Consider the following 14,319-nt stretch of genomic DNA (forward strand, 5'->3'; position numbering starts at 1 on the left):
AGACTGCCTAATGCAGGTCTTGAATTGTATTAATCGGAGCAAATGATCACCCGAACTTTGGTTTGACACCTTCTGGCAGTTGATTTTCTTCTCCTGACGTTTGCTTCTCATGTGGGCACCTTGATTTTAAGGCACGTTCGTTGCAAAAGTTTCACTTGATATCCACATCCTGTAAAGTTGTCACAGCTGGGTTTCACCTTTGCTGCTCAGTGTCTAGTTTCCAATGGTGTTCATGGTGCTCAGGGTCACATCACAAAGTATTCAATCTAACGTTCAGTGCATAGATTAGTTAATTTATAAGTAATTAGCACTAGTGCCATGGGCACATAATTATTCATACAGTTCGATAAAACCTACTTTATGTACATTCCACCTCTACACTAGTATCATGATCAGGGGTTATCCTAGATACCTCGCAATTAGTTTATTTAAAAAAGTGGATTTTCCACACTGTTTATGATTAGCGTTAAGTGCAATTTTTAATACTCATCAATTGGTTTGTGTGGGCTCATGGTCCCATTTGACAAGAATAGGAATCTTATTCCGGGCTCATGGTCCCATTTGACAAGAATAGGAATCTTATTCCCATCACATATGAGGCCCAGTAGGCCTTGCTACCCCATTGAACATGCGCGTCTAGGGCAAGACTCTCTCCGTGCCCACTGACAAGAATAGGGACTTTAATTCCCATCACGCCTGAAGCCCCCTTGGCCTTTTCTCCTTTGCACATACACATAAAACAGTGGCTTTTTATCACGCATGCGCCGCGCTCACAATGACTCTACAGTAGGCTTACGTGGATAGGACACACACATCTGACTATACCCATGCACATAGCAGATGTCTCCTACCAACACATGTGCCCGGCGCACCATGACCCTTTACTACCATTAACACTATGGACAACACGGACAACGGACCGAGAACGCTATAACGCGACACCAATTGATAAATCAGGTAAACCCTGCTACCCCAGGCCAGTCGTGATAGCCATCAACAGCAGACTCCCCTGCCTAGGCCAATTAGCACAGTTTTTCAGTACCCTAACTAGGAGCAAACTGCTACGCACCGCAACCCCCAACCCTCAGACACAAGATCGGTGTTCTTCACGGCAAATGATGTTGCACGCCCTTCTGACTTGAGTCAGAATAAGAATTCCGTGAACCAGGCACAACGCCATGGCTTCACGCTAGTCATACTCTGATTCAGCCACCACTTTCCGGAGCGCATATGCACCTAGGAATTCTCTCCTAGCGACCTAATTTAAGTTTAGAGGTCCATACCCAGCATGGGCTCTCCACTCCCCAATGTGTTGTGGCAATACCTATGGATAGATGCACAGGCACAGCTTGGTATGTTAGGGATTGAGCACACTACTCCCCTTAGAAGGTAACTGCACAATTGTATGGCTAGACGCACAGCCGCAGCGGATTTAGCCTGCGGCTTTCGTACTGCGAATTAACACTTCACCCCGCCACATGGCCGCTCATTAATCAACGGCCAGATACACAGCCACAAGATAGTCACTGTACTACTCACAAACTGAACACACGGATCTATCCTCCACGCTCCCTGCAGAGCCATTACTCGCTTCCGCACATGGAGTGACTACTCTCAATAGACAAAATTGCAATTAGATATTGCCTTCTCAACGCTATATAATGGATACCTTAGTAAGAATTAAATGCACATTCCATTTCAGGGCCTATTGAGGAGCCCAGCTGTCATCCATTGGACTGACTGCGTGTCTCTCCACAGGACCCCATCTGGGGCACCCATACCATGCCAGCCCGCATTGCTGCTTACCCCGTTTACATCTGCCACCAACTAACCCCCATGCTTTATCTTCCGCTCTCTCCCTACCCCTCTCCATTTATGAAACTGTCTACACATAAGGCATATTGCATATTCATACATATGGTTATGTACAATGTTAATAATTTTCCGCTGGAATGAATTCTGTAAATTTTCACTACACCACGCCGGCACACATACATTATGTCACAAATGTCACCCCACAACAAACTGTTTTCGCATGTGTGTAACCTTTTTAAATATGTATCAACCTTTTAATAAAGACCCTTGCGTTAGAAGCAAGTGGGGGCTGACCACAAATGAGACCATGAGCCCACACAAACCAATTGATGACTATTAAAAATTGCACTTAACACTAATCATAAACAGTGTGGAAAATCCTCTTTTTGAAATAAACTAACTGCGAGGTATCCAGGATAATCCCTGATCTTACAACAAAGGATGTGTGGGCTTCACATCAAAACACATCCTGTGACCTGGCAGCAAGCAAGAAAGACACTGTAATAATCAACAGAGCTTAGCCAGGACGGTTCAAACCCTAGGTCCTCATCACAAAGCTTTACACTAGTATCATGTGTGACAGGAGGTACCTGTTGCTCCTAAATTAATCACTGTGCTGCATTCACATACAAATGCCTTGCCAGAACAGCACCATTTCCACCATGGCACAATCTGTATAGATTTAACAACTTTCATCTCTGCCAACCACAAGCATCGAACTCCCAAATACCTTTCATACCAGACTGGCTTGAGTTAGGTGTGTCCTGATCAAAACCTCCACTACCCATATGGCCTCCAAGAAAATCCTAAATCTGAACACTCCAGCAGAGTGCTTAAGAAACGTGCAGACAATGTTACTGCTTCTGGACTTGTTTAGGGTGATTTGGATCATTTGATCTGGGTAGAATTAATCAAATTTGTTGTTCTGTATTACTGGAGCCCCTAATATATGGGGGGAGGGAGTGGATTCCCTAACCACACCCCTTAACCCACTACATTATACACCAACTCGCCCCATATATTTGCGGCCAAATGCGTGGTAAAAAAAACACAATTCTGCCACGATCAAATCTGCTACTGTAAAAACTCTCATTCCCTCTGGACTGACTATCAAACAATCACTTCTTTGTTAATCACCAATTTACCACCACCTGTTATTGCAGCTCCCTAACAATACTCCCTGCTGCATTGGTGCTTTACATCTTAAAACATTTTCAGCAGTGTATCAATGAAATGGCAATCTGCCATTTGTGAATGTATTTAAGATGCAAAGTGAAATTTGCTACTCTTATTATTCTGAGTCACTAAATGCTGCAACATGGCTGGGATATAAATTCAGGCTGCTGATGGGCAATGGAGCATAGAATGTGTACAGGAGTAGTGCTCCGAACCTGCAACCATTAAATGTCCTCGAATCTACAGTTTTAATGGTTTGTGTATGGACTGTAGAAAGTAGATATCGTTTTAGGCAGTGAACATATCGTAGACGCGTATAAATGCGCCTTCACGGAACAATTGTCCTTGTAATGAAAAAGGTGTAACTGTTGGTTTATGTTGTCCAGTTCATATGATAAACATCTTCCATTCAAGCCAAACAAAACCAGTTGATCAAAGATTTTACGAAGTGTTGGTGTAAAATGAATTTTTTTCTCAGTACATTATTCCTACAGTTTCCACATGATTTTTCTGTTATGGACTAACCTGTTTAAACTGTTGCTGAGTTTCACCATCCTTCCTCAGGGTGTTTTCAGTGTCCTCTTGGGGCAGAATTTACCATTATATGCGTTTCTGAAAAATCTGAGCTTCAAGTCAAATGTTACGATGTGAATTCCATTTCTAAATTGGAACCGGCCAATGACCGTCAAAACATTGTTTGGATTGCTCTCAGCTTTCAAGCTTTTACTTTTTTCACACTGTGACTGGTCTTGCCAGCTGTAAACCTGGCAGCTATTGGGGGATTGCTCTCTGGTCTGTTCTGGATGCTCACCTCTGTTCAGGTGTGCTTTGTAGAACACCATAGCATATCGGATGAACATGTGGAAGCCTTACTGATGGGTAGTTATCCCCAGTTTGGCGGGACACTGGTCTTGGTGAGCTGGTCTTGGCCATCCTAGACAGTGTGCTGCTTTCATGTGTTGATGGCTTGAATGGTTAATTATGATCTGAGACGATGCAGGTAAAGGTGTTCATTGTTTCCCGCAAACTCACATTTCAGCTGAGGCAGAAGAACATTTCCGAGTGAAGGACATTGTTTGTGTGGAGATTGCCACCAAATCCTTTGCACCTGAATGTCTCCGGAAAGCAAATTAAGCAATAGAGCTTTGATTCCTAGATGGTTGGTAATGTTGATGTAAGTAGTAATCTGACATCTTGCTGTGAATTGCCTTGGACGAAAACAGGAAAAGTTGCAAGCTACTAGCCAGCCGTAGTCACCACTTCAATTCTATACATACACAAAACTCCATGTTTTACCCCCCCAAGAGTCGATCAATATTGCCATGGCCAAGTACACATTTTGCGCTCTGGAATAGACACCCAGGTCTGAACTAAATGCATTCCTTAGCCTTGGGCCAAATATGGATCTGAGCGTGTGATTGCCATCTTAGGAAATGTCTTGGCCAGGAGCAGTCTAGACGTAATTGCAATAAGTAAGGGTGTGAACATGGCTGAACCAGTGTGCTCTTTTCAGGTGGGTGGATTGGGGTCGGAGGGGGGTGTGTGTGCGCTTTGAGGGGTGCAATGAGTTTGTGGCAGTATTTGTTTACCTATGAGGTGCTGTACAAAACTACTGTGAAGGCATCATGAAGGACACAGACAACAGATTCCAAATGCAAAACAAACAATTTTATTAACTTAAATGTCAGGATGGAAAAAGGCCTAACTGAGGACAGTGAGTCAAATAGTTCAACTTGGGAATCTGTCTGTGTCCAAATCCTATACTTGCCTTCACAACTAGATCTGCAATGTGTAGGGATGTCGGCAACCAAAAGAAAAGTGTATAACACGTTCTGAGCATCTTCCAGCTTCCTTTCTGCCCCCCTCCCCAAGTATAAAACCGTTCCATAAAGAAAAGTCTCAAAATTCCCTTTCTTGGATTTTGTATGCAATAGTCTTATTCAGGTCTCTGGTATTCCTTCCCCACAGTCGGTACTCAAGGCTCCCTTCCCCAAGTTCCAATTCACATAGTTCCAACAGCCTTGAAATTAAATACTCCTGATAAGAACTCAGGGTTCCTGTCCCCAGGTTTCAAGGTATAAGGATCAAAAAGAAACACAATATCCTTGACTCCACAGTTCAGTTAGTGTTTTCAAATATTGGTTCAGATAATTTGGAGCCTTCACCCAGATGGAAAATGTCCCTGCAAGCCATGCTTCAGTTTCCTTTGTTTGCAGGTTCATTGAAGTCACATGAGATCTCCGCATATTGTGGTGTGTTTAGAGATCTATTAATTTTTAGTACTTCAATATATGATGGCTTGCGTGAATTTAAAGTTACTTCCCCTTTTGGGTTCCAAATGATGTAATTCTGTTTGCTAGCAATGTTTTAATTCAGTTTGGTATTCAATAACGACAGCAACAAAGCCCTTTTGCCGTTGGAACAAATTCTGCAGCTGGTGCAAAGACAAGAATGTAGACCCTTTTCTATGCAAAAGTGTCATCTATTCTACTATCCATAGCCAATCTGGGGCTTCAGGCTGGAACTATTAAGGGCAATTTGGTGGCGCGATCCATTTTTAAGTGTACGTCAGAAGAATGTTCATATTTCATTGCGAAAGGGACTCACCAATGTGTCACCCCCCCTCCCCCCCATATCTCCTTTCCAGGTTCCAGTTTGGGAGCTTAATCTCGTACTAACTTTTGTAATGTGTGCACCCTTTGAACCTTTGCATTCATGTCCTTTGAGGTTGTTCGAATTTTAAAACATTCTCTTGGTAGCATTAACCTCAGCCTGTAGTGAGTGAATTGCAGTCACTATCATCAACGGCCACCCTTTACTATCTTCCACAAGGATAGGGTTGTTCTGAGGTTTAAGCCTTCATTTTCACACAATCATTTCTGATTTTCGTGTAGGGCAGAAAATTGTATTGCCCACTTTCTATCCTCCACCTCATCCTGAGAAAGCAGAGAAATTGCATGGATTGGATCCAAGCAGAGCTCTGAGCTTTTACATATCTAGACTATCCAAACTTCATATTGAAGATCAGCTTTTTATAGGCTATACAGGTCACAAACTGGGTCAGGCTGTGACGAAACAGACCTTATCCATGTGGATCATTCTGGAAATTTCAGAATGCTACAGACTAGCGGGCAAGGATCCTCTAGAAAGATTAAGGGCTTGGATTGAAAACTAAATTCTTACTACACTGCTTTGGGAGTCCATCAAAGATGAATATGTGGGAGGACGCAATCCAGTCGAAGAACAAGTTACTTACCCTTGGTAACGTTCTTTCGACTGGATGTTCCCCCACGTATTCCTCATCGCCCTCCTAGCCTACCCCACGGTAGAATTTCCCATGCTATTACAGCTTTTGCTCCTTCAAAATTTAGTACGGTCAAACCCATTGTTATGCAGGTAGTTTCTACTGTAAGAAAAACAGAACTGAAGCCAATGGGCGCTGCACATGCTATATATGCCTTCAATGACGTCCTCGAGACAGAGGCCTTCGGGACATCAAGTCGACTGCATCAACCTCTGCTGAATTTCTTTCCCAAAACAGCTGAAGCTGGATATTGAATATCAAAGATGAGAATATGTTGGTGGAACAGCCAGTCAAAAGAAAGTACCAGGGGTAAAGTACCTTGTTCTAGCCGGCACTTAGTTCTGCCCCTCAGCCATCTACCAGCTCCTCCACAATGCCACCTCTATACCATAGAAAAACTTAATTCACTGCCCTGACTGCTGCCGTGCAAGGCAGTGAAGTCACTTCTCCCTTTCAGTGTCTTGGAGACAGCATTGCCTTGGGCAGCTGTGGTGATGGCGGATGGATAGCCGGGCCTGGGGCCTACCATGCAGATTGGTGCTAAACGCGTCATGTTAATGATTGGCCAGTGGACAATACAACCTCTTGTGTCCATCGGCCCTCCTTATGCACTGTCGCTTTGCACAGAGGTTGAGCCTATCAGTTGGGCTTTCAGGCAAATAAGAGCCTGTATGGCCTGCGCCAATGGACACCAGTGCTTAAATGTTTATTCATTGCTGGAGTTCCATAAGCAGAGCACAAATCTATCCTCCAGTTCGTTAATTTATACAAAATGACAGTTACATTTGTTGTATTAAACTGCTTACAATTTTGGAATTAAAAGATGCATATTTGTGTTCCTTCTAACAGTCTACATTTAATATATGCATTAACCTCAAGATCTATTGCCGTAAAGAAAGAGAGGAAGCATTGAAAGTGATAATGGTACAGCCATGTATAAGGAAATAAATCCCCCTGCTGTAAATAATTGATGTTGTGACCTTATAAAGGCACTCTGCCTTTGGTGTCCTTTCTTCACGGATCTCAGTGGTGACTTGCAATATCCTTAGAAAGTACAGCAATATTGCGTTTTTTGCGTTGCATTAGAGATTGGGTATTGCATGCAATACTTATTGGATTTGCCGCACAGCAGAGTTTTTGCTTATTGTGGTTTGTGACAAAGAATGGAATTTTAATAGTTCAAAATGAACTTTTCACAAAAAGCTCATTAACATTTACATTATATTATATCATAAAACATTTTACAATAGTTACATTTGCACATGTAAAATATTACGTTTTTATACTTTTCAATCCATCTTAAAACCAGCCTATAAACCATGTTAATTTCTTAAAAATCTAACATTTGATCTAGCTTCATCTGACTTTTAATGGTACATATCGTTTTCAATTGCTTTGCAACCTGCATCCAAATCCGATAAATTGCCATGTTGCAGGGAAGTGCTTCCTGAGCTTTAGTTTCTTTGAGGAGTGATCGGAATTAGTTTACCGCTTGTATGTATCCTCACCACTTGGGTATCAGAACTAGTAAACAACCACATCCATGCATTTAACTTAACAGAGCATCATCCTGGCTTACTAAATTTGTATTTTGCACAATTGTTTTTCACTTTCTTTAGACTAATGCTAGGTTTGCAAGTCCATTTTGGTCCAGCTGTTGGTGTCTTAACTCACAAAGTAGGTTTTTGGCAGATCTTCATTTATCTTCACTGTTTTAGGAGAACAAGTTGAGGAAAGCGAGTTGCTACATTTATTAATGTCCAATAATCATCATGGTCGGTCCTGGGGTGACCGTGGGAGTGTCTATGGTTCTCAAAAAGAATACAACTGAACTGGATCAATGGTCTTCAAAGTTTATTACAGGGCAGGCATGGGAGGATGCATGTTACCATTTTTCTTTGTATCCTTTTGGAATAGTTGTTAAAGCCACCTGGTTAAATAGTCAATCACGGGGGAAATCTACCTAGGGAGAATTAACATTTGTAGGTAAGTAACATGTTTATCCAATTTGAGGAAATGTACTGATGGTACTGCTAATGGGTGCTTCACACCACCTGTTATTTTAACAGATACTTCTCATTGTATGTTTTCTCTCACTCTGATTGGTTGTTGCAGCTTGTCAGTATAGGTTCCCCCTATGGCTACGGGCGAGACCACCAGTCAGAGTTTCTGCTGATTGTGTCAAGGGAAGTGAAAGGGGAGGAGACGAGTTTCCAGAAATGCAACAGTGAGGTGTGTCCCACATTTCCGTTCACTTCCCTCTTACACTGCCATGCATGGCTTTCTTTTGTTCCGCCTTCATCACTGCTTTTCATTAATCACTGGTGCCTTTTCAGCAAATGTCTCCTGAAAGCTATGGATTGTTGCCTTCTGAAATATTTTGCTTTGTGGCTGGTTGTAAGCTGTTTTTGGAGGGGATTGTGCACGTTTGTGAATGTGGATAGGCTTAGCTGGATTGAAAATAACATTGTGAAATATGTGCACATTTAAAGATTGATAATGTAATAGATTGAAACATATTGTGAAGGATGGTTTGCCTGTTTTAGTTCCTCCTTTGTCATTCAAAGTATTGAAAAAAAAGTGAATACAAGGCTCAAACAAAGAGGTAGCAGGTGCATGTGCAGGCAGTGATACGCCATCCTTCAGTAGCGCATATCAAGATCGCGAAACCATATAAAACACATTAAGAAAAGAAAATGAATACCTGTTACAGCACAAGCCTTACAAAATAAACCAAAAGCAGACCAGAACAGAATATATCATGAACATAAAACAAAGCAGTGGGGGAAAGAAAATAGACAAGATAAGGGGTCGAATAGACATAACCATTTTGCAAAAAATCATGCTCAAAAAGAAAATATAAGCTACATATATCAGTGTAAAGGACATGTCGTGAGGCTTATAGTAAAGGCTGGGTTATCATTTTGATTACCATACTGAATAAAAGATTCCCATACAGCAAAGACTTGAGACATTTCGCCTTCCAGGGTGGCTTCCACCTTCCACATCGCTATTACTATTCGAGCAGCAACTAAGAAATGCATAAATATTAATAATCGTCCCGAACACAAATCTATGCGCAATAACTGGGAGGCGTTTAAAGCATCCCTCCGGGATTTATTATCCAATTTGTTGCCATCAAAAAACAGGCTGAATGTACTCGACACCTTTTTAGCATCAATAAAAAGTCTTGAACAATCTTATTATGAAAACCACAAACTCTTAAAAACCCTAATGACAAAACGCATTGAATGCAATAAAATGTGTACCAATAAAGCCGTTAATTCCGTTTTCAGATCTAGAACCAAATTACACATTGGATCTAACAAAATGGGCAAAATGTTAGCCAATTATCTTCAGAAGAATAAAGAAGAATCAAATATAACTTGTATAACCTCCCCGCAGGGTCACAGATTAACCAACCCAAAAGACATGCTTTTCTGGATTTCTATTCTAACTTGTATTCCTCGGACCCCTCAATTAACCCTTCGAGTATCAAATCTTTCTTTATAGCAAACAAGAGAACGAATCTCTCCGAACCGATGGTTTTATCCCGTCTTGATGCACCCATTTCCCTTACCGAAATCAAGCAAGCCCTACTTGATCTCCTACCCAACAAAGCCCTGGGCCTGGGTGGATTCACCTCAGACTTTTATAAAACTTTCATAGATTCTATTGCTCCCAACTTTTAGAATTATATTCATACTTTGTATCAAATTGGACAAAGCCATGGAATTTTTGGTGAAGCCCTTTTTAATAGCCTAAGCCTGACAAGGATCCTTGGATAATTAAAAACTATCAACCCATCTCTCTCATCAATTCGGACTCCAAGATTTATGGAAAAATACTTGCGAAGCGACTAGAACCATTTCCTCTTCAAACTCATACATCCAGACCAATCTGGGTTTATCAAAGGCCGCTTTGCTTCCTCCAATTCTAGACTGCTTTTCAACACACTTGCTCATTCCCAAAATTGAAATGAAGCTTCTGCGCTTCTTGCCGAAAAAGCATTCAATAGTGTATCCTGGCCATTATTGTTCCACTCTTTAACCTGGCATGGTCTTCCTCTTACTTCATAAATTTGATTAAAATTCTGTACTGCTCACCTACCACCCATATCCTTAGCAATATCTTTCAAATTCAGAGAGGAACTTGTCAAGGTTTTTAATCTTGCATTAGAACCCCTTCAAAACATTAGCACAAACTTGGGCATTAAAGGTATTTGTATGAATAATTTAGAAATTAAACTCTCCTCCTATGCCGACTACATTCTAATCGATCTCTCTGAACCTGCCTCCTCCATTCAACATCTAATTTCTACTATAAATAATTTTTCTACTGTTTCTGGTTACAAATTGAACTTTCATGCCTCTCACCTGTGCTTGCAATACCACTAACACCCCTCTTTCTGGCTTGTCCTGGCAACCATCTCATATCAAATACACTATCAATCTGAATATTAACTACCTAATTCAAAAAGTCACAAATGACAAAATGGACGCCCCTATGTTTATCTTGGTGGGGATGCCATGACAGTATTAAAATGATGATCAGACCTATTTTCTACTCCATCAATGATCCCCACTGTAATTCATGCCTCTTTCTACAAAAAGCTCGATTCCCTTCATAATTTTCTATGGAATCATCAAAACACCATTCATTGCCATTAATAAGTTAAGACTTCCCAAATCCTTACGAGGAGTAAAATTTCCTAATTTCCAATTGTATCATAAAGCTTTTATCCTGAAACAATTAACTTCTTTTAAACATTTTGAATCCCACCTTAATATTGCTCCTATTTGGATTAATATGGAAGCTAGCCACATCTCTCCGCTTTCCCTTTCCCATTTTTTTTTAACAACCTCATCCTAGCCCAATATTTCTACCTTCCCTTCACTACACTTTTTTTTAGAAAATCATCTGGAATAATCTTCCTGACAGTTCTTTTGTTAAAGTTAATCTTGATGACACTTTTCTTTGGTTCATTAAACAAAAAGCAACCAAATCCAATCTTTCTGCTATACATAGATGGTACATGTCCGGTATTAAGTTTACCAAACAACAAATTCAGAACTCAGAAGCAGTACCCTTCCAGACGATCTGCACACAATACAATATCCCCGTTTCTGAACTCCCTTTGTACACATCCCTAAACAAATCAATCACAATCTCTAAATACTGTTTACCAAAAATCCCCCTCTCCTTTTCTAAATTTCTTAATCCGTAATCCCTCTATTAAAGCTGCCAAACTTTGTTCCTAATGATCCTCCCTTTCCAAAATTACTTACCGTCAGTACCTTCATACAATAGGAAATTGATTGGGATCTTCAATCCTCCTTAGACCATTGGACTAAAATTTGGAAAATGCATCAATCTACGTCCCCTGCGGCCAACCTTAACAAAACCTTTTTTTTCATCTTCCTCCATGCTTTCCTGACTCCCCTAAGGATTGCTGAAGCTATAGATGGCGCATCCAACCATTGCTGGTCATGTTCTGAATCAAATGTTGATTTTATTCATTTAATCTTCAATTGTAAATATGGTCTTACTTTCTGGTCATGCATAAAATACATTTTTCGTATAGCTGAACCATTAACTCTTGCAAATCTCATGATTGGCTTTATAGTTAGTCCTGTAATAAGACAAATGGGCTCTCCTTCATTGTTTAACATGTTTGCAAATATTGCCTTTCAAAGTATTACATGTAATTGGAAGAATGCTGCTAATCTCTCGCTCAACACTTGGTGGAATTCTATTTGCTCCAACCATCGAATGGAACAAGGTCATGCTTCTTGATTTGATTATTTACATAAATGTAATGCTAAATGGAATCATTTTGTTCATTATCTTAATACCCATGATTAGCTGATTTTAACTAGTTGAAAATCCCTGTACCCCTTCCCTATTCTTTCCTAATGTTTTATGTCCTGTTATGTTCGTGTTCCCCTTGTTGTCTCATCAAAGTTCATTACTAATAAGTTAAATGAATCAGTTTCATTCCACATGTTTTCTTTATGAATTATATATATTGAAAATTGTTTTAACTCCATTTGCTTAGCAACTCGAATAAAAATATTTAAACAGAGAAATGCATACATAATTGGGCAGCTTTGGTGGCCAGTTTATAATTTGCCCCTATTCCTCATCTCCCAAAAGCAGCACTAAAGGGTCAAGGGGAAGTACTATGCCAGTAATTCCCTTAATCTGAGCCAAAACCTCTTTCCAGCAAGATTGAATACTGCACAAGACCACCAGATATGAAGTGTTCCTGGAGCTTGCACACATCGCCAGAAATAATCTGGGTTAGTAGGATTAATCTTGTGAACCCTTGTGGGGATAAGGTACCAGCGAAAAAGTAGTTTAACTGTTTTCCTTCAATAACACACATTTAGGGGACGTGGCGGCTCTATTCCACACATTGTACCATGTAAGGACTCCAGTGGGAGTATTCAACTCTTCTTACCAGTCTGACATGTAGGTATGCAGGGACCTTAAAATGACTGGCATTAAGTACATGGTACAATGTGGTGACCTTATGAGAGGGGTGGTCCCCAATAAAATGTTTTTTGAACTGCGTCGTAGCTAGTTTAACATGCTGAAATACCCTCCCACTGGAAATCCAGTGGCAGAGTTGTACATACATTTATCAATGTCCCGAACTAAGAAAACCTGCTTGCACTGATCAGATGTTGGGGGTGGTTCTGAATCGAAGCTGCCCTTCCCGCTACCCATCTAGTGAACCTAGTCAGCTGACAGCCTGCTGGGAATTTCAGGGTATTCCATATGCGAGCAAGAGGCGATGGAAATGTGGTCCCTTGGTACTTAACGGTCTGCACTGTCACATTAGTCCACCACATGGGTGAAGGGGAGAAGATCCCTCCTATTTCTGCGAGCCCCAGGTGATCTCCAGCACCATTCATACAATGGGCTGTAGACTGCTTTATATCAAGCCAGTGTTTAGGGTTGCAGACCATATTCATACTATCATATGGGGGCTAACTGTGCTGCATAAAGAGAGCTTTCCACGTCTGGGACTCCTAAGCCTCCTTTGTTTTGCTGTCATTGGTGTATGCCGAGGGACCCTCTGAGTTTTCTTAGCCCAAATTGATCCAAATGGGGAGGTCCTGGAAGACTTGTAGTAATCGTGCAACAAGTGTCCTCTTAAGGAATGCAATGCAACCCGCCCCTGCCACGAGATATTGGTTTGTGGCCAACATGCATGTCTACTTTCTTTGGAAGAATAGATCTGGAATGTTTTGTGCATACAACAGAGAATGTGAAGGCGTGATTTGAACTCCTAGATTTCTAATAGAAATTTCAGTCCATCTAAAGTCAATCCAAATACAACCCCCCCCCCCCCCCCCCGGCGCCCCCACCCACCGTTCCCCCTCCCCCCTGCCCATTGGTTTAGGGCTCAGACATGTTGAGAATAGTGGATTTAGAGTCATTTTAAAACCAGAGATTTGATAGAATGCTTCTAACAAGCAGGCTATCTGGGGTAGGGTGGTGCATATAGAAAAGATTGTCGGCAAAAAGTGTGACCTTATTTTGATACCCAGCTGTTGTAACACCCTGAATATTGTCAGCTAATCAAATTTTGTTTTGCTAGGCGCTCGATGTGAAGAGTGGGGGGGGGGGGGGTCAGTGGACATCCCTGGTGAGTTCCTCTGGACAAGGCCAGCGGTTCAGACAGAGCTCTGTTCAATTTTGAATTGTTGACGATGTTAACTTTTCCTGTACCATTTTAATAAACAAGGGTCCAAATCTTCTAAACACCCCGAAAAGGTAAGTCCAGTCCATGTGGCCAAATGTTTTTCCGCATCTTTAGATACTACTGCTGTGCTGAACCCTGGCTGTGTCTTTTCTCGTAGTCGACCACGTTAAGGGTTCTATGGATCTTATCCAAGGTTTGACGCCCAGCGATAAAGCCAGTCTGACCTCTTTGAACTATACCCACGAGCACATCTGCTGACCGGACTGCATGAACCTTAGAATAAATACACAAATCATAATTAAGAACTGCA

General features: G+C 41.3%; 1 protein-coding gene across 4 annotated transcripts in view; it reads left to right on the plus strand.

The window, feature by feature from the left end:
• KCTD5 (potassium channel tetramerization domain containing 5) overlaps positions 1–14,319 on the plus strand; it is a 531,705-nt gene that overhangs the window by 259,990 nt on the left and 257,396 nt on the right. For 2 of the 4 annotated variants that reach the window (XM_069647192.1, XM_069647193.1), the window contains exon 5: positions 8,411–8,527. The exons of the other annotated variants lie outside the window; for them this stretch is intronic. In XM_069647192.1, coding sequence (XP_069503293.1) covers positions 8,411–8,527 — 117 coding nt within the window. The remainder of the gene's footprint in view (positions 1–8,410; positions 8,528–14,319) is intronic. 4 annotated transcript variants of the gene reach the window in all.

The sequence above is a fragment of the Ambystoma mexicanum genome, chromosome 2q (assembly GCF_040938575.1).
Source record: "Ambystoma mexicanum isolate Mex_15411 chromosome 2q, UKY_AmexF1_1, whole genome shotgun sequence".
Classification (NCBI taxonomy): domain Eukaryota; kingdom Metazoa; phylum Chordata; class Amphibia; order Caudata; family Ambystomatidae; genus Ambystoma; species Ambystoma mexicanum.